This window comes from Passer montanus, unplaced genomic scaffold (assembly GCF_014805655.1).
Source record: "Passer montanus isolate IOZ18808 unplaced genomic scaffold, ASM1480565v1 scaffold10, whole genome shotgun sequence".
NCBI classification, from domain to species: Eukaryota; Metazoa; Chordata; class Aves; order Passeriformes; family Passeridae; genus Passer; species Passer montanus.
The window spans coordinates 28,361,531-28,382,742 of record NW_024356505.1 but is presented as its reverse complement, the minus strand read 5'-3'; the positions used below and the strand labels follow the sequence as shown (position 1 = coordinate 28,382,742).

At 40.8% G+C, this 21,212-nt stretch overlaps 1 protein-coding gene across 1 annotated transcript in view; it reads right to left on the bottom strand.

Annotated features, from left to right (window-relative positions):
• Window positions 1-824: 824 nt before the first annotated feature.
• LOC120500571 (phthioceranic/hydroxyphthioceranic acid synthase-like) overlaps window positions 825-21,212 on the bottom strand; it is a 59,498-nt gene continuing 39,110 nt past the window's right edge. The window contains exons 2-9 of the mRNA XM_039705646.1: window positions 18,653-18,721; window positions 17,777-17,930; window positions 16,637-16,816; window positions 14,760-14,770; window positions 13,158-13,339; window positions 11,402-12,871; window positions 1,758-1,889; window positions 825-1,577 (exon numbers count right to left, since the gene is read on the bottom strand). Of these exons, the coding sequence (XP_039561580.1) occupies window positions 825-1,577; window positions 1,758-1,889; window positions 11,402-12,871; window positions 13,158-13,339; window positions 14,760-14,770; window positions 16,637-16,816; window positions 17,777-17,930; window positions 18,653-18,713 (2,943 nt within the window). The 5' untranslated portion in view covers window positions 18,714-18,721. The remainder of the gene's footprint in view (window positions 1,578-1,757; window positions 1,890-11,401; window positions 12,872-13,157; window positions 13,340-14,759; window positions 14,771-16,636; window positions 16,817-17,776; window positions 17,931-18,652; window positions 18,722-21,212) is intronic.

Sequence of the window (21,212 nt, the reverse complement as noted above, 5' to 3'; positions counted from 1 at the left end):
TGTATCTTATTTGTCAAGACCATTTCCTTCCTGCACCTGTACAGCGTCTGTAACCCAACTGCAGCAATTGATGTTGATAGGGAAGCACAGTGTATAGTATTGATATAATATCCATTCAGTCCAAGAATCCATATGCTTCTCACAAAGAGAGAGAGAAAGGAAAGCACTGGGAATTGGTTTTGAAGTTACATAAGTGGTCTGACAAAAGCTTTACTGAATAAATAGCCCCTTTCAAGAAGGATGAGCTTGCAGTGCTTCTAGTATCAGAAAGCAAAGCATTCAAGAGGGCAAGAAGTTCAGCAGCACCAGAAAAAAAAAACATTTGAAAAGAAAAACAGGAATGGAAAATACTGCTGGTTGCCATGTGGAATAGTATTACTTTGAAGACTGACACATTTTTACCTCGCACTTGTAAGCTAGAAGCTTTAGATTTAATCTTAGATTTTCCATTTTCAATTCCGTAGTCTGTAAAAAAAAAAAAAAGAGAGAAGAAAAAAGAAAAAACAACAACAAAGAAACCCCCACAAGCCAACAAACCAAACCCTTTCCCTAAAATAAAACTTAATGCTATAGGAACTCAGGGTTCTTATAACTCCCCCACAGCTATTACAGTATTCTTCCTAATATTTGTGTGCTATCATCCCTTCCCTCATGTCATCACTAACCAGGCTCTTACCTATTAAATTATAGCACTTAAAAGAAATCACTATAAATATGTGTTTTACATTAACCAAGCCCTTTACACTCTTCCTGAGCAAGAGCTTCACAGCAGGACCTGCTCAAGGTTTTATACCACCCTTGGTAAGCAAAAAATCGCTGACCTTTTAACCAGCCACGGCTGCTTCCCCAGAGCCCAGTTTCCCCCCGAACCCACGCTCGGTATCGCAGGTGCCTGTGATACAGCCCTTGAAAGGGCCGCTCCAGCTTTCAGCGCTGCGGAATCGCGCCTCCTGGGAGAGACCTCTAAGGCCATCGAGCCCAGCGTAAAGCTGGCAGGTCTCCTGAGCGGCAGCAAAACGTGCTCCCAACCCCACCAGCAGCGACACTGATCCCGGACACGAGCACCTCCCCCGGTCCCTCCCAGCCGCCGCCTCCGCCGGGAGGGGAGCTGGGAATGCCGGGCACGGGAATGCCGGGCTGGGAACGCCGGGCACGGAATGCCGGGCTGGGAACGCCGGGCTGGCAATGCCGGGCACGGGAACGCCGGGCACGGGAACGCCGGGCTGGGAACGCCGGGCACGGGAACGCCGGGCTGGGAACGCCGGGCTGGGAACGCCGGGCACGGGAATGCCGGGCTGGGAATGCCGGGCACAGGAACGCCGGGCCGGGAACGCGGCCTGCGCGCGCCCCCTGCCGCCCGCCGCCGGTACTGCGGCGCAACGCCTGCCCGCGGGAGCGCCGGGAATGAGCCGGGAATGAGCCGGGATTGCGCCGGGAATGAGCCCGGATTGCGCCCGGATTGCGCCGGGAATGCGCCGGGATTGCGCCCGGATTGCGCCGGGAAAGCGAGAGCGGATTCGGGGGGTGTTGGAAAGAGCCCTCCCTCTTTGAGTGGACAAACTCGGTGTTAGAGGGCTCTATATACAGGATAATTATATACGGGATAATCTGGTGTTTTCATGTCCTGGGAAGGGTTTGGAGCACAGATCTGGTGAGGAGCAGCTGATGGAGATGGGGGGTTTAGCCTGGAGAAAAGGAGGCTCGGGCGGGACCCGATTTATGGCTCTGCAGAGCTGCCTGGAGGGAGGGTGCAGCACCTGCGGATCGGCCTCTTCTCCCGGGTAACGAGCAATAGGATGAGAGGAAATGGTCCTCAGCCTCAGGGGAGACTCAGACTGGATATAAGGAAAAATGTCTTCACTGAAAGCGTGGTCGGGAGCCGGAACAGGCTACCCGTGGAAGTGATGGAATCACTATTCCTGGAGGAGCACAAAGGCATAGAGATGTGGCACCTGGGGACACTGTTAGTGTGAGCATGGCAGTGCTGGGTTCATGGTTGAACTCATGATTTTAGGGGTCTTTTCCAATCTCAGTAATACTGGACCACCCACAGACTCTTGGGATAGATGTTGATTTAAAGACCTGATTTGAAACCTGCCCATTTCCAGTCCCAGCATCACCAGAAACAATATTAAAAGTCATTACTCAGAATTTAGCTTTCTGATATTCATGTCTTTGTTTTGACTTTCAAGAATTCGGTATAAGTACTAGAAAATTGTTCTGTTCCAAAAACTGAAATTCACAAGTATTCTTTACAAATAAAGAAACTCAGGCCCTTAAGAAAAAAACAAAACAAAAAATTATATGTCTTCATGTATATGTGATAAAAGTGTGAATAATATCTACTTGAAATTCACAACTAATGGTTGTATAATAAACTATAACCTGTGTCATATAGATGTTGAAACATTAATTTGAAAGTTCAAAAATTAGTATCAGAATTGGAAACTTCTACTGCACCCTTAATGATAACATATTTGAAGTGCTTGAAGGAAATACAAAGATCTAAAACATTGTCCACCTCATGCTCTTTCTTTCCATGTGTTCTGACTGCTTCCATTTCCAGAATAAATGTGAAGTCTCTCTCTATATATGTGTGTGTTTCTGGAATCTCCAAGTAAGGAAACTTCCCTGTTGCCACTCCTTTTCCAGTGCCAGAAACAGAGACAATAGATCCTACTCCATCCTGTTCCATACCCTTTCCACCCTCTCCTCCCAAGGGTTCCTGCAGCTCATATGGACTCTCAGAAAGCATTTGACAGCCTTGCAGATTTGACCAGACACTTGAAAACAGCAAGAGAAAAAAGGGGGAAGAAGGCAACAGTGCTCAGGAAGGGCATCAGTGAGGAGGCTGGAAATGGAATGATTCTCCTCCACAGCAAGAAAATCCAGGGAAGCCTTACGCTTTCACAGCTCTTTTTTGGTGTGCATTTTGGAACGTAATTTAGAATAAACTAATGCCCAAAAGGAAGGCCCCCACCTGTGATATCTCCAGTGCTGTAGTCTGGCAGACATTTAGAAAAACCTGCAAGGAAGCAGTTCCTGCAGGCAGTGGAGCTGCCTGCCTTGTCAGAACACTGCTGTTTTCTTTCTCTGTGGGCAGAGGAGAATGGGAATCACAGCTTCCTCCTAAGATCTCAACGCAGGAAATGAAGTGAAGCCGAGTTGGATAAATAATTTTACGTTAATGCATGCTTCTGATTACTTATCTCCCTCTCAGCTCTGACTTTGCATTCAAAGATGTGATAGTGGCAATGTTTGAGGTGCCACAGTCAGCAACCTGTGCAAGTGAGCAACAAATGGCACCTTTCCAGGTGAGTTAGGAGGGCAGGGTCATGGAGATGTCTGAAGCAGAGAACCATTCCTGTTTTCAGAATTTCAGATCTTTGTGTGGCACTGAGAACTCCTTTTCAGCTGCCTGAAAATTGCCATTTTACAATGAAAAAGCACCTTAGGCCTTCCAGCTTGTAAATTTGGTGACTAATTTAATCCCAAGAAGTCACTATACAATTTAGCTAACTGGAGAATGGTAGGAAAATTGCAAAAGGAAAATCCTTTTGACTTTGAGAGAAAGCATGAATCATAAGGGAGAGCCAGGAATTGTGAGAAGAGAACCAGAAGGAGATTGGTTATAGAAGAAAAAGGACATGAAGGTAATCAGAGAAGAAACTACCATCTAATCCCACCTTCCCCAAAGACAGGTTTTAAAATGAAAATAAATACATGATGTTCAACTAGGACTCTCTGCAGAGCGCTGCCAAACAACAGACAACCAGTTTCTTCTCTAAGAAGACTAGGATAGCTTTTCCTCAAACAGCTAAAAGAAAGCACAGAAAATTTGCCATTGATGATTTCTTAATGTTTAATCACTTTAAGATAGTCTGTAATCATTATCTAATTCAGCCTCCTGTTCATTCCCTTTGGAACATGGACAATTTTGTTTAGTTTTGAGAGCCTTAATATAACTGCCAAGGTGACTTTAGCCTCAAGCAAGTCAGGTCATTTGAGCTTAATTCAAAATTTAACAAACAGCAAAGGAGTCAGAATGATACATGAAGGTAAATGGGAATGGACAGTTCTCTGCTTCTAGGTCCTGGGACTTTGCTAAATCATAGAACACTTGAAAGATGGCATATATTTTTCTCTAAGTATTATAACTCTGCTGTTGAAGATATCAGCCAAAGAAACCTCCATATTAAGCATAACAACAAGTTAGGTATATTTTCCTGGGGGTTAAAGTTTTCCTATTTTTAATTCTGGCCTGAGAAGCTGGCCCTTCAACCTTCTCCCTCATTCCTTTGGAGACCAGCAAATACTAATTTACTAATCTGCTCCTAGTTTTTTTCTCCAAAAATTTCTCTCTCCAAAAATTCTCCAGAATTTTTGCTGTCTTTAGACTAAGAGTTGGAACGTCTTTTGTCCATGTAAAAGGATGAGCAGCCAATGGGCTGAGAAGTAACAGCTCTCTATGTAAAGGAGTAGGTAGCAGAGAGAGCAGAATACCCTACTTGACGTGGCTTTACAGGTACTTTGTAAGCATCACCAAGTGATGCTTACAAAGCATAATCAAGTAAAAGTATTACTTTTGTAATTATTTTCTGATTAATTGTAACAGCAAGAAGCCAGGCATTGCCATGACTGGTGCCCAAACTGTGAATTCTCCTTGATTCCAGGAAAAACTCCTGTGGATTTGGGTCAAGTCCTGTGGTGGGATTTGTGCCTGAAGTTAAACTAGCCATTCTATTTCTATTTCATTTTCTATATTTCTATTAATCACAGGCCAGGCAAGCTGTTTATGGACTCTGTCATTCAACCATGCTACTGTGGCTTAGGCCTTGAAGTGTTTTGCTGCTTGTGACTGCTGAGGAGAAATGTATTGCAAAATCCTCGGATGATCAGCTCACAGGAGCATTTCCTTGTCTCATACACAGGCACTGAACTGACTACATCTGGTTTAATTTACACTTCCAGCAACCCTGGTACAAATCTACATGAGGACAAAAATAAGACTCTTGACTTAATTTAAGGAGATTTATTTTTTTAAAGTAACTTTAATTAAGTCAAGACAGGAAATTCTTACTCCTAAGTGAATGTTCATGGATAAACTTGCACTGAAGTATGTGCAGCTGTGGAGGAAAAACAGATCCAATTACTCTTGGAAAATAAGACAGAAGCCCACTTCTTGCACCTTTGCTAACAATCTCCATGACCCTTGCTTTCCTAGTGTAGGAGCATACTGGGGGGACTTCAGGCACTGTGGGATGGAATGGGAGGAGATGTTTGAACACAGTGAAGCTGAGCTGTTTCTCTGGCTGTTGTTCTCAGCATCCCCCCTGCACCCAGCTGAAGCTCTCTGTGTCAGCCCTGGGCCACCAGCTCTGGGGGGATATTAACCCACACTGTGGCTCCCATGGTGCTGATTTGCCCTGTCTCAGCTGCCACCTGGAAATCATGCAAATTCCTGCACCAAATCAGCTGGAATGCCTTTGGGAAACAATTCTTGAGAGACACTGTCCTGCCAGTAGACTGGATTATCTGAGAAATATCTCCTTAGTTGGCAGCAAAGTGCTTTTATTTCATCAGCTTAGTGCAATCAGGATCTGTCAGCTTTGAGAGATCTGCTCTGCAAATAAATGACTTGGGCACCAGGAACTAGGCAGGGAAAAGCCAGAAGTCATTGTCCCAAAACATTTGCTCTTCTTACAGTAAATCTCACAAAGAATTGAGTGTTCCTGTCGGGGAGAGATGGATGTGTGTGTGCATTTCTGACACTCTTCTTGCTGCCTGACTATGCCCAAGTATGCAAAGCAGCTCAGCAGCATGCTAAAAGAAGGATGAACTGAAAGCTTTGCAAGGATATATCTCCTTGTCTCTTGCCCTTTGGCATGTAGAAGCACAGGCAGACACTCAGTGAGGCTGAATGAAGGATTAAATGTTTTTGCCAGTACAAACATACATCTCTAAGTCGTTTCTGGCTTAGAGCCCAAGTCATTTTGGCATGACTGAAAACATTACTTACAAATTTACCACTGTGTTTGGAAAGCTGAGAGTTGTAGCTTTTGAGAGGTATTGGCACAGTGCTTAATAACAGCAGAGCCCTTAACAATATGGCAGGATTAGGACTGACAATAACAAGAAGCCAGAAGAATACTCAATCCACAGGCTTATGTGGTGAAAAATTTAAGTAGCAACTGTTTAAAAGTGTTGTCTACAAAGTCATTTTAAAGCCTGAAAGATGAGGGGAAAATGGATGTTTCCTCCCTGTGCTGACCCAGCAGCCTCAAGCAGACAGCAGCATGTGCATTCTGTGATGAGTTGATGTGGAAAGTCCTCTTATTTCAGTTTAACTTGGCAGTGATTTAGGTCCTTTCCTTAAAGGCAGAAGATCAAAGCCATTAATTGGACATCTAAGGTCATGATGCACTCCTCTTTCTATCTGAAACTAGACTTCTGTCCTCGCCAAAGCAAATTCCAAGTATTTCTATGACTATCAGAAAGTAGGATATTTAGAAGTTTTCCATGCATATCTTCTGTTTTGCTTTGTAACCTGCCTGCAGGGAGGAGAACCAGTGTTTTCTCTTTTTTTTTTTCTCATGTATTTCCAAAGGGAGTGTTTTGCTCTGCTTTTCAGAAAATGAGGAAATTCTGAAAAATTCACCTTGTCATTGGGTAAAAGAAGACAGGTCATCTCCTATTTTTTTTTGTCTGCTTTACAGTTAAAAATACTGAATTCTGTTGCTTTCGCTAATTGTGCAGTAAGTGTATTTGCTACTTCTTTGAAATGTCAGGATGAACATCTGGTTTTGATGCTCATTGGTTAGCCAAGTTGGGAAGCCCTGAATATTTTGCCAAAATATTAACCCAGCTCTGAATTTATAACTAATATCAGGAAAATCACAAGGGGAATGTGTAAGCATGTGTGGACTGTGTAACAGCCAAGGTCAATTCCTACATGACAATTTTTACTGTATTAATTTTATCAATGTGGTTCACAGACAGCTGCTTCCAGTTCATAGGAGAATATTTATATCAATAAGCAGCTTTAAAAATATGCAACCCAAATAGTTTCATAATGAATGTACATCAGGGAAATAATTTTTGGAAATAGAAACATATTTTGGAATGAATCATGAGCAAGTGATTAATATGAAACAAACCAAATTGACTCAAAGTTTTAAGACATCAAAAAAAGGTCTTCAGACCTTCAAAAGAGCTACAGAAAGAAAGAACCAAGATATTCCACCAGAACAGACAGAAATACAGCAAAGAGGAAAGTACCAAGAAGCAGTGCAATGCATCAGGAAAGGCTTTCTTCACACCAAGTGTAATGAAGCACTGAAGCAGGTTACTTAAGGGTGCTGTGGAATTGTCATTGCTGGAATATTTCAAGGATCAAGCTAAACATTTGTTTGCCAATTAAGTTTTTGGGAGACTACATCCTCCCTTTGATTATCTCTTAGCATGTTTTCTTTGAGTTTGATCAATATGGTGGACAGAAATAAAAATCCTTAAATAAATCTCTCCTAGTTTCCTACACACTGTCCAGAACTAAGTGCTTCCCCTTAGAGGTTTCATAGTTGTAAGCCTCTGTCAGGTTTAAATACTGTTTTTGCTTCCCTGGTTTTGATGTTTCCAACCCAAGCCAGCATTTCAGTATTCACTGAACTGCTGCGGTCATGACTGTTACCACAAACTTGACCCAGCAGATAAAGTTCTGCCAAGGCTTCAGCAACAAATAAACATGGCAATTGAAAACAGCAAATGAGCCTTATGGAAAGAAAAAAGGGGAAAAGAGAAACTGAGCTGGCAGCTGAAATTTTTATTTCTATTTCTATTTCTATTTCTATTTCTATTTCATTTTCTGTATTTCTATTAATCACAGACCATGGCAAGCTGTTTATGGGTTCTGCCCCTGTACACTCTATGTACAGGAGTAGGTAGCAGAGAGAGCAGAATACCTCACTTGATGTGTCTTCACAGGCACTTTGTAAGCATCAGCAATATTACTTTTATAATTATTTTATGATAAACTGTAATGGCAAGAAGCCAGGCATTGCCATGGGTTTCTTGTGATCAAATGGGTACTGGGGAACCAGCACTGGGACACTGAGACAAGTGATTCAGGATAAGAGCAAACAATGTACAGATGGGCTGCCAGTCTGGATTACATACCAAATCAAACAGCTTTGTGATATCCAGTGCTAGTGCATGAGGAGGAGTAATCCTTATTTTCTGCAGAGTGTCTATTACATATCACATAACCTTGAAGATGTGTTTACTCACTTTTTTTCCCTCCAATTTCTGTGTTATTGCTTGCCTAAAACCAACACAACCTCATTTTTTTATTTTTTTTATGCATTGCTCAGTGACCTCCTCTGCAGAGGCAGTAACCCCAGCCAGTAAGGAATCCACTTCTATTAGTTTAAATTCAAAGCGTTTTCCCATAGTTTCTAGTAGTGGAGTTGAGCTATGGAACACACCTCAGACATTTAAAAGATGAAGACAGAGATTTCTTCTACTGAGTACTAAAACCAAAAGCAGCAAAAAACTTGACATTTCCATGGGCAGGTAACTTGGCAAGTCTGGAGAGAGCAATTGATTTCTTGCATTCAGTTGCTCAGCTGTGTTTTCTATTGCCATTTTGAGATATCTGTTTCAGTAGTGGCAATCCCTCATTCCTTCACTCTTTTCACATTAGACTCTCTCTATGTTGGCCAGCTCCAAATCCTTCTCTAAAGGAGAAAATTGACTCTTTTGGCCTCATGTGACTCCAAGATACTTGATTTTCTGAGACACATACTACCCTGAGAAAGGCACAGTTCTCTTACAACTGCAACCCCTGAAGCCACTAGCTTTCACTCCATACATGAAACTCTCACATTGCAGCTGCAGGGCTTGGAGTGTCAGTCATGCATAAGAAGTATAACTTAGACATATTTATATGGTTGATTTACTTATATTGAGATCAGCATCTGTCTTCCACTGCACTTTGTCCTAAACCGGAAGTTTGGCTCCCAGGGAATTGATAAGAGTCCTTGATTTAAGAGGAAAGCATGGCTCTATTCCAGATTATGCATCTCCTTCAAAGTCTCTAAAACATACTGGCTTTACTTTCCTAAAACTTGTACGGGATTACCAGAAACAGTGTTCTGCATTATGAAATCCATGGTCTCTTCCATATTTTGTCTGCCAGACTTCAGTCTGTCCTAACAAATTGGGGGAGTACATTCTAGGAAATACACAATTGATACACACTGCAAATGATGTGATTGGGAGATTACTGGCCTCAGACTTTCTAGAGAACTGCTCTTCAAATCCACTTCATGCTTTTTCTAGGATAAGATTTCTTTTTTCTCTTTTTGGTGAGTGATAAACTTTGCATTGAGGGTGCCAGCCTTTGCAAAAAAACTGTCCATGAAAGTGATACAAGAACAGGTCAGGTCTATCTTCCAGAGTCACATGCTGTTGTCAAAATCATCAAAATTAACACTGCAGATGTAAAAAGAGCAGCCTGTCTGCTCTGTGAGGTGTGTCATCTATTCTTATCTATGGATTTGAGTTGTTTCTCTACAATTTCTCTATTAACTGGTTTATTTGATAACCAGTTCTGAACAGATTAAATCCCTTTTATGCTCGGAACACACAGATGAAGAGCCATGCAAACAATTTATTGCATTTTTAGAGTGGGAAACCTGAATGGCAGCAAATATCTGCTATCCTTCATCTGAATACCATATGACCAGGGAATGTTTTCACTAAAATCTAGGATCAAGTCTTGTTCCAGGCTTGAATCCTGACTACATTGTCCATCCACATCACTGGCAGCACCAGGCCTAGTAATCCTGGAGTGACTCCCATTTCTCCTGAATAAGGTATATTTATATTCTTATTCCAGTTGTTTTCAAGCAGTCTTCTTAGCTCAGAATTGGTTGAGTCTGTCTTGATAGATACTGTCCACAGCCACTGTGAACAGGATATAGCTTCTCAGGAGAGCAGGTGTGAGTTTTAGGTCTATCTAAAGGCCTCCTCCAACTCAACTTATTCTTCTATACATTTCCTGAAAAGTCCTTAAAAGTTTCCCTCCACTTTGGACAAAGGAGATGTAAAAAGATATACAGATTTTTTCAGTAAATCCATTCTGTGATTAGTAAACATACCCAAAACAAGCATAAGCATTTCCCCTGTATAGAACAAATACTTTACAATTAAACTAGTGTACCATTCTTGCTCTGTTTCATTTCTCTGGAATTCCAGGAAGTCTCTAGGACAATGTTATTTGACTACAATTTGGTGAGTACTTCTCTTAGATACCATTTGTGGAGAAGGTTTAACACTAAATTTATATTACACCATCGGATTTAATGTTACTAACACGTACTGTAGGAAAAGATGAATTTAAAATGCTGATTCCTGCTTAATCAAAGGCACTTATAACTTCTTCTGTGTAATACAAAGTACTGTCCTCACTGTAGATTTAGCTAGAATGATTTGGTCTGACCTAGGGAGACTATCAGAAGAGGATGCCTGTTCAAAGCTGTAGATAGAATAGATTGAATTTATAGGTAAAAATTCTATATTTAGATATAGAATTTATATACCACCTGAAATTCATGAAGAGACTGTCATCTCTTCATGAATTTCAGGTGGTATATAAATTCACAGGTAATGCTAGTGTGCAATATAGCAAACTATATTCTTTATTTGACTTCAATACAGAGCATTTGCTGTTACATTCAAAATAGAAGATGCTTTCTTACAAGTAGGAAAATTATTTACTATAGTAAGATTTAAAACTGAATATAATGCTTTGGTTTTTAATGATAATACCTTTTAAAGTATAGTGGAACTTCTAGAATTAGATCCCTATTGCATAAATATAATTAAATTTTTCCATCTGTGGGCTCTCCATTCAAAAGTGTGAGTCTTCATGGGAAGAAAATAAGACATCATGTTTGGATTAGGAAAATTTAAATCAGGGGAGTGAATGAATGACAAAAACAATAAAATAGAAAAGAAATTACACTTTAGCTTTTGCATTTCAAATTCTTCTACTATTCCTGTTTATTTCAGTTATCATAAAATGGTTAATTCATTTTAAAATCCAGTTGATTTACTGTATGCTTTGCACCTGGTACAGTTTTATTATTTTTGAAAACATAAGGAAAAGAATCAAATTTCCTTTTTGAGAAGAAATCTTGAAAATCAAAACATCTAAAGGACTTTCAAAAATACGCTGGTATTTATAAACATTGTGTAATCAAATTACTTAATTGATTTCATTTGGTAATATTAAAAAAATAAAAATACATAAAGATTACAATAATGACAAAATAATCTTATGCTGCTTTACATGTATTTTCATAATGTAGACGTGCAAACAGTAACATGCCAAACAACTGACTGAAATTAACACAGCTAGCAGAATAAAGGCAGAAGAACCGTCCATGCTGGGGCTGTGGTAAGCAGCTGGAACTTTTAAAACATGAAGAAAGATGTTTCTCTGTCTGAAAGCTTCAGCTAACTCACTCTGGACAGCTTCCACAGCCTCTACACTCCCAGACAAGGTGCAGGAAATGGGGCTGTTGAAGGCAGCAATGCACACCTTTCCTGAGTAGGGATGCAGGCGCTCTGCAATCTCTTCAACAGGGATGTTTCCAACCACCAGCATTCTGCCCCTGGGAGTCTTTGCCTGCAGCCTGCTCCGGTGATAAATCACTTTGACTGCATCTGCCAGGGAAAGGTACCCAGCAATGTGTGCAGCAGCAACTTCCCCCACCGAGTGGCCAACAACAGCAACAGGCTTAATACCCCAGTGCTTCAGGAGGGAAGCTACAGCAACCTGCAGAGCAAACAGCAAGGGCTGAGAAAACTCTGGGTTCAGCAAGTCCTTTGGGCTATGATTTCTTGCTGGCAGGAGGCTGATGGCAGCGTGCTGCTGGAAAAGGTCTTCTATTTCCTTACACTTGTCTCTGAACACTGGCTCTGAGCTCAGCAGTGCCTCACTGAACTCCTTCAGCGTTACACCATTGCCACAGAACACAAACACCAGCTGTGGTTCCGCTTTGGACATGGCAGGTTCCGTGCTCGCTGCCAGCTTCAGCTCTTGCTGCAAGTGTTGGAGGGAATTTGTGACAAATGCTTTTCGGTACCTGTAGCTGGCATGGCTTCTTCTGCAGGCAGAGGTGTAGGCCAGGCTTGGGAGAGTTACGGAGTTCCTTGTGCTCAGCTGCTCAGCTGTGTCCGCCATTGTCATCTGAAGGGACTTAGGGGATGCTGCTGACAGCAGAACTAATTCCAGGGGCTTCTTAAAGGCAGGAAGAGCCTCTGGCTGCTTCACCTGCCTGACTACAACATGAGCATTGGTTCCTCCAAATCCAAAGCAGTTGATGCCAGCTACTCTTCCATACTCACTGGATTCTTCCCAGGGCTCTACAGCTGTGGCAACAGCAAGGTTTAATTTCTCTGTATCGATACTGCTCGTCTCCTTTGAGTAATGCAAGGATGGAACAATCTTTCCATGATGCATCATCAGGAGCACTTTGATTAACCCAGCTGCTCCAGCAGCTGATTCAGTGTGTCCAATATTTCCTTTCACTGAACCGATTTTCAGAATGGAAACTCTGGAAGACCTGTTTTTGCTAATGACACTACCCAGGCTCTCAGCTTCTGTAGGATCTCCAGCAGCAGTTCCTGTGCCATGGGCTTCAATGTACTGCACAACTGAGGGATCAACACGACTTTCATAAATGCTGCGCAGTAACTTCTCTTGCTCTATTTGAGACGGTCTCGTGATTGGAGTCGTGGATCTGCCGTTCTGATTGACTGCACTGATGTTTATCACACCCCAGATTTTGCTGTAGTCTTCCTTTGCCTGTTCCATGAAAAGTTAAATTGTCTTTAATAAACTCATGCTTTCTCTGTAAAGAAAACAAATAAACACCACAAGAAAGCCAAGAAAAACCAGATTATGGTACTAACTTTTACATGTGAGATCCTTTCCCTATGTTACAGAAAGTTGATAAATTCTAAAGAAATGCTTCATTAATCTTAAACTTAAATTGGAAAAACTTCTCTGGAACAGTCATTATTAGACCTGAAGGCACAAAATTCAGGCAAGCAACCAGTCTTATTTCAGCCTGCTTCACAAGCAGTCTTACCTTTTTCAGCGGTTTGAGGAAAACAACACCGCAGCCTTCTCCCCTTCCATAGCCATCTGCTTTTTTGGAGAAGGGTTTGCTTATGCCCTCTGGAGAGATCATTTTGGCTTTACTGAGAGATACAAAGGTGCGGGGATCGATGATGCAGTTCACCCCACCACAAATTGCTGCCTCACAGTCTCCTGGAGTCAAGCAGAAACATAGTCATGGGGTATTACAATGATAAGGGCCAAAGTCATCTATGAGTAGTTACATTTGAGAAGAAAAAGAAACAACCTGTAGGACTTTAAAAATTTATATGCTTTTATTTTTAGATAGTGGAAGAAAATTCAGAACTTCACTTTTCCAAAGATGATCTTGACCTTTTTAGTGGAAACATTGAAAAAATAAAAAATGAAAATATAAACCATCTGTTTGGCTGCAAGAAATAAAAAGGTTTCCCTGGTGACAAATTTAAAATGAAGAGGAAATTGCCTCCAAAGCATTATGGTGGAGAAAGCCAACTTGATTGTATCTGAATCTAGCTAAAACAGTTTAAGGAAAAAAGGAGAGGTAAAAAGAATGTCTCCAAGGAGAAGGAGGCCACGAAAACCACCTAAAAAGAGAAAAAAAACAAAACAAACAAACACCCAAAAACATATATCTATATATATATAACATAATCCTTTTATAAATTATGAGTTTCTATGTTCTCTTTTAAAATGTTAGATTATTCATATATCTCTTCTGCAGAATGTAAACAAACTGGTTTTAAAATGTAACTCATCAAACAAAAAAATGAATAAACAAATAGATAAAAGTCTAATGTCTTGCCATACTGTCTTTAGGGATCTAAAATATCTAATCCTGAGCAGGGTAATCAATATCAGTAAAACTGCACATCTAGGCAGACTTCTTCATGTGAGTAACTAACAAGGTCAAATGATCTGCCCTTTGAACACATTCATTTCTGTCTACAATGTGAGCCTAATGTAACTTGCTTAAGGATATGCACTAAACTTTTAGTGGCCTAAAATTGGAACAGATAAAATACATCTCAACAAAATAAACTACTGAATTAAAGGAAGAAATTTCTTTTTGAAACCTAAATGTGCTGACAAAATAAATGCAAAAATCAGCTAAAGATCAGTTTAGTTATGTGGAACAAATGGAAGTCAGAAGCTTTTGACAATACTATGATAGAAATTACTAAAAACAATAATCTAACGCCCTCTTCTCTGGCCCAACACAGGGCCTTGGCTGCCAGAAATCATAAATTATAACCAATTAAGTAATTGATTGATTGCTATATCTGTTAAGTTCCAGGTGTAAGCTAGAAAAAGGAAGCTATTTTCATGTGCTCTTGTAACTTATCTTTTCGGGAGTTTATATATAAAAGGCAACATACACAACCTTAAACAGGGTGCATTTGCTCCTATTGCCCTCTTTGGAAAAGCTGTCCTGCATGTGTTTCACTCTCAGATGTCTCCAGATATTCGAATGAAATACTCCTGAGCATGAAATATCTACTTTCATGTTCATCTTATAATTCATACCTGTCTCAAGTGCCAGCAGAGCTGCCACATCATATCACATAATATAAACTAAAATCAATGTCCCCACCTCTCTCTTCCCTGACAAAACAAAACAGAAACAAACAAAAACAAACAACAGCAATAAAAACAAACATAAAACAAACAATAAAAAAACCAACCAAAAAAAACACCACCATCTATCAAACTGTTCTAGTGCCCTGTAGCAGCCTAAAAGGGCTGCTAGCAGAGGTGCTGCATGGTTTGGCCGTGGCATATCTGTTCTGTGGAGATCTAGCCTTAAACAGGGTATGTGGATGCAATCTGCATCACTTTGGAGGCAGGAATCATTCCCTAGGGTGGATGAATTTAGAACTGTAGAAATAGAATGAGAAATATCTTTCTCATGCAACTGTAAAGAGAGATAATTGGAACATTAAACAAAAAGATCTAAGCAGAATCAATAAGAGTGTCCATTTGGACAGCAGACAAGGGCAAAGACCTATTTAATTCCTGACTTTGCTGGCATTTAATTTTTTCAGAGGTCACTAAAGAACAAGCAGTCTGGCCAATTTAATCCACATTTCATATTCTGCTTGTCAGCAAGTTTATAGTCTTTTTGGAAAGGTTTCCACTTCTTATTTTTTTATGTCTTTTCATGCTATGCCCTTCCCATCCCCACATCACTACACCCTCCTTTCAGGCAGTTGTAGAGGGCAATAAAATCACCCCTGAGCTTCCTCTTCTCAGACTATACCAGCTCCCTTAGGTGTTCCTCACAGGACTTGTGTTCCAGACCCTTCTGATGCTTTTCTCTGGACTTAGTCCAGCACCTCAATGTCCCTCCCGAATTGAGGGGCCCAACAGTGGACACAGAACTCCAGCTGTGGCCTCACCAGTGCCATATACAGTTGGAAGAATCACTGCCCTGCTTCTGTGGTGACACTATTGCTGATACATGCCAGGATGCCACTGGCCTTCTTGGCCACCCGGGCACACACTGGCACATGTTGTGCTACTGACCACCAGCACCACCAGGTCCTTTTCTGCTGGGCACTTTCCTACCACTCTACCCCCATCAACAAACAATGGCCAGCACCAGCACAGAAACAGGAATGAAATATCGACCCAAGGTCAATCTGGGGAGGGAGGGCATTAAGACCACCCAAGAACCCCAAAACCTCTGATGCATTTCCAAAAAGGTCTGAAAGAAGGAACTGGACATGATAATTTGCATAGAAAGAGAGCAACCTGTCTTCAGGGCAGGAAAATATATCTATAAAAATGTACCCCCAACAAACCTGGGGGGTCCTCCAAGACTCTGGACATCTCATTGGCCAGACCAACACTGGAAGAAGGACTGGTGATCTCTTTTCCTCTCTTTTTCTCTCTTTCATTCTCTCTTTTTCTCTCTTTTTTTTCTCTTTCATTCTCTCTTGTTCTCTCTTTCTTGCCCTCTTTCTCTCTCCCCTTCTTTAATTCATCTCTTCCTTTCTCTTTTCCTTCCACCCCACCTCTTTATCCACATCCCACTGCCATGTGCTGATGTAGCAGGTCAGGGACTAACATTCCAATTTCCATGCCAAGTGTGTAATTTACTATTAAAACTTGGTGATTTTTTGCAGACCTGAGCAATTACACATCTTGGGTGTTCCCTTCCCCTTAAGGGTGGGACATCACAGCCTGGCTTGGGAGTATCTTTCCTAAGAAGGGCTGGGTTGTAGATGCAGTTTCAAGCTTCCCTTCAGTGCATGAACTAAGGAAGAAGAGCACCAAAAAGAGATACAGGAATTGTAGCATGAACTTCTAGAGTAGCCTGGTAATTCTTACCAAAACTAACCACAAGTGCCATAGCACTTTAGCCTTAAATCTCCAGTCTAGATCCAGCCTAGATCCAGTGCTAGATAACATATTAAAAGGTTATGAAGAATTGCTCCTCTTTGTGAGGTTCAAACATATTTTCTTTGCCATGAAATTTTCATCTTACCAATAAAAACACCTGTTTTGGAGCCACTGATAGATTCCACAGGAACTCCTGCATCCTCCAGGGCTTTGTATGTGCACTCTATCAGTAATTTCTGTTGCGGATCCATGCGTTCTGCTTCCATATTGTTAATCCCAAACAGGTGGTTGTCAAATGAATTAAATCTGAAATACACAGTCCGGAATGAATGATGACATATGTATATAAGATCCGTTTCTTCTAGACTCACAGTAAACATTTTTTGCAACTTCATGAAATTACAAGCAGTAACTGGTGTTTAGGCCACAGTTCCCATTTATGAAATTCGGAAGAAAATGTTTATAAGCCAAAGATGTTTTATGTCCCACCACAAAAAATGCCATTTTATCAATAATTCTGCATTTCAGAGTTAAGAGCCCACTCCTACCCATTTTTATTCTCACGCTTATTGCACTACTACCAACTGGATTCCTCAAACTGTGAAATGTGCAGAATGAGACTCCCTCCCTGGTAATGTGGTCATAGCTTCAACAAGTTATAAACAAAATGAGAATCTCTCCTCACTGCAAAGAATCCCCCAGCAAACCTTGTTTTCTACAAAAATTACAGATTGTTTTAAGCAAATACAGACCAATGCTCTAAATTTAAAACCAAAAAGTAGAGGATCGGCTCAGGTGTTTTCAATAGATACCCATGCTTTTCTAACAACACATTCATGAATACTTTGTGTGTATTTATATTTTGAAGCATCTTCAAAACAGGCCCATGCTTACAAAAGACCAAGTCCAACTTTAATTTTGTATCCCAAGATCAGATTTATATGGCCTTCCATCATTTCTTGATTTCAGAGCAGGATTCAATATCTAACATGGGACTAAGCACTAAAGTAATTCTGGGTCCTATGTTTCAACCCTGCCAAGTATAAATTTCAGGAGGCATTAAGATTTCTTCTGTGCATGTCAACTTCTCCTTTGAATGAAGTTCTACAGCCTGAGGATTTTAGGTGAATGTGGAATTCAAATAAAAGACACTTATTTTGACCTTACTGTAATTTGCTATTCTTCACCCTATCACAGCCCCTGAGCAGCTGTACCCATAGTCTAAGTACTACAAAAGTCAGTGGTGCAGCAGGGGAACAGACTCACTCATCAAGAAGAGCAGCTCGTGTTGTACATATTTTTCCTGGCTTGTTGCCATCTGCATCATACCACTCCTTGGCATTAAATCTCTCGGGGGGGATTTCTACCGTGCAGTTTTTGCCTTCCTCCAGGACTTTCCAGAAATTGTCAATTCCATCTCCTGTTGTACAAAGTTTTTAAAACAGATTAAATTATATGCTCCCCCTACCCACACAGACTCAGAAATGCACAATCAGCAACAAGGACCTCCCACCTGTAAATCTAGGCAGTTCAAGCAGACTTGCCACAAAAATAATTGATCATTCTTTGGTGAGAGGAAAATGAAAAAGCATGACTGATCCCCTCACTGCTTGTCTAAAAGCAAAGGATCCCCACAAAACCCTTAACCACCTTCTCTCCCATTTCCCTGTCATCTCACTACATCTACTCCACCTACTGTAATAAAGCAAGAAGCTTTAATTTAGGAAAACTCAACCTGTTTATTTTACAGGCATTGCTGATAAGAATGTCCAGCCCTTCATCTGCCCTGTCCCTATGGATGCAGAGTCCTGTAACAATGCACAATCACCCAGCCAGTGAACACGCAGAAAGGTCAAATCATCCCACACCCATCCAGCTCATTTGTATGAGTTTCATGTGCAGCTCAATGCCCTTCCCAGAACCAGCACTGCAGATTCTTTTCTCTGTCTGTCTGCAAACAAATTCAGGCCAAGTAGTTTCCACAACAGCACCACCTCTCAAAAAGATCCCACAAGCAGGAAAGAAACAAATTCAACCAAGGGACAAACCAACAACTGTTGCTTTCCTTCATTTCAGCATTAATAAAAGACTCTGCTTCTCAATGTTCCCTCACAGCCTGCTTTGCTTTTACCCCAAAGTTACCTCCAGGAAAGTTGCATCCTATTCCAACAATAGCAACTTCATCTGCAGTCTCCATCTCCATCTCCTGGGCTGCACAAGACAGAAGCACTGTCAGTCCAGACCAAGAGTTATGTATTTACCATTGAATAAATATGAGGTTAAAATGTGAACTTCCCACAAACACACAAACTTGTTCAAAACTTAGTTAATCTGGAATGATCTACTGTTGGTTGTGATGACAAATGACACTGCCCACAAGTGGACAGAGCTCTGTACTATATTCTTCCTCTTGTCTCTACTTTCAGAGGGAATTCCCCACTTAATTCCCCAAACTCTGTCATGCACACACACTTCCTTTTTACTGTTTAATCTCTGCTAACAAAAGGTGATATGAAATATCGACCCAAGGTCAATCTGGGAAGGAACAAGACCACCCAAGAACCAAGACTTCTCTAAAGGTCTGAAAGGAGGGATTGGATATGGTAACTAATTTTCATAGATAGAAAGCAACCTGTCTTCAGGTCAGAAAAACTTATCTATAAACAGTACCCCTAACAAATCTGGGGGGTCCTCCATGATCCTGGACATCTCATTGACCAGACCAACACTGGAAGAAGGACTGGTGATCTCTTTTCCTCTATTTTTCTCTCTTTTTCTGTATTTTTCTCTATTTTTTTCTCTTTCATTCTCTCTTTTTCTCTCTTTCATTCTCTCTTGTTCTCTCTTTCTTGCCCTCTTTCTCTCTCCCCTTCTTTAATTCATCTCTTCCTTTCTCTTTTCCTTCCACCCCACCTCTTTATCCACATCCCACTGCCATGTGCTGATGTAGCAGGTCAGGGACTAACATTCCAATTTCCATGCCAAGTGTGTAATTTACTATTAAAACTTGGTGATTTTTTGCAGACCTGAGCAATTACACATCTTGGGTGTTCCCTTCCCCTTAAGGGTGGGACATCACAGCCTGGCTTGGGAGTATCTTTCCTAAGAAGGGCTGGGTTGCAGATGCAGTTTTCTACTTCCCTTCCGTGCCAAGAAGATGACTCCTCTAGAAAGGTTTTGTGGGGGATTCTTGGCAGTGGGGAGAGTTTTCCATCCCAGGGATAGCACAGCAGGTCCCAAAGAGCCTTTCTCAGTCACTGACTGACAGTAGTGAAGCAGAGATGAGGCTGTTTCACAGCCCTACTCATCACTCAGAGTTATTCTTTCTTGGAGGTTTGCTTTGAAAGGTGAAATTAGGAATAACTGCTCAGATTCATACTTTGAAAAATCTACTTCTTGGTTCCATTAGTTATGACAGAAAAAGTTAAAAGGACACCTAGCAAAAATAAGGAGACCAGAATCTGGCTTTCTAGGAGTAAATTCTATTTTACTAATAACGTAAATTCAAAACTGACACAATAATTGTTTCCTTTACATTCTTTCCAAACTGTCTATGATTTATATGATTCTATGATTTCTTATTTTAATGTAACTGCTAAACTAGAGCTGCAAATCCCAACTAAATACTTTTATCACAAAGGTACTTTTAAGCATTTTTCCTAACTTAGCATTTAAATAGCAAATAATAGAAAACTAAGGACCTTCCAAGCACAACATAGAACACATCTTTGGCATCTCTACAGCTATCCTGTGATCTATGTAACTCTTACCTTATATCATCCCGGTCGGGTGGAAAAATAGGCTGAGTCTGTGGAAGTCATTTATGTTGGATTCTGTGTGGTTTCTTATTGAAATACACATGCTAAATCATGGGGAAAATGCAAATGTGATTAATCAGTGACCTGATTTAAGTTCAAAACTACTTCCTTGAAGTTGTAAATTTCTTGAAGCCAGCAAGGACAAGAGTATTATCTACCATCTTACAGTTAGCAGATGATAAACTGAAGTTATGTTTTAACAAACCATAGTTCCATAGAATGGTTTGCATTGTAAGGGACCTTAAAGATCCTCTACATTCAGCTCCCCCGCCACAGGCAGTGCATATTACACTAGACCAGGTTGCTCAAAACCCCATACAGCCTGACCTTTATTACTTCCAGGGATGTAGTATCCACAAATTCTCTGGGCAAGCTGTAAAGAATTTCTTCCTAATACCTCATGTACACCTATTCTCTTTTAGTTTAAAGCCATTCCCATTGTCCTATCACCACATGACCTTCTAAAAAGTCGCTCTTCATCTTTCTTATAGGGGCCTATAGATACTGGCAGGCTGCTATATGATCTTCCTAGGACCTTCTTTCTACAGGCTGAATAAACCCAGCTCTCTGAGTCTATCTTCATAGGAGATGTGCTCCAGCCCTCTGATCATCATTAAATAGTCCAGTAAATTTGTATGATCTTAGGAATACAATTTAAAATACTCTGTCTTTAAAGCAACAATTCAATTTGGTTTGCTCTTAATATCAATAAATATCAACAAGTGTTTAAAGTGCCATCTATTTGTTGGAAGCATTGTGAAAACTAACCTTCCCAGTTCTGCCTTTAGAATTTTTTGGATTTGGCTAAGCTTTTCTGAGTTACTAATTAGCGAACTGAATAATCTTAACAAAACACAAGCAAATGTTACATGAGAAATTATTGA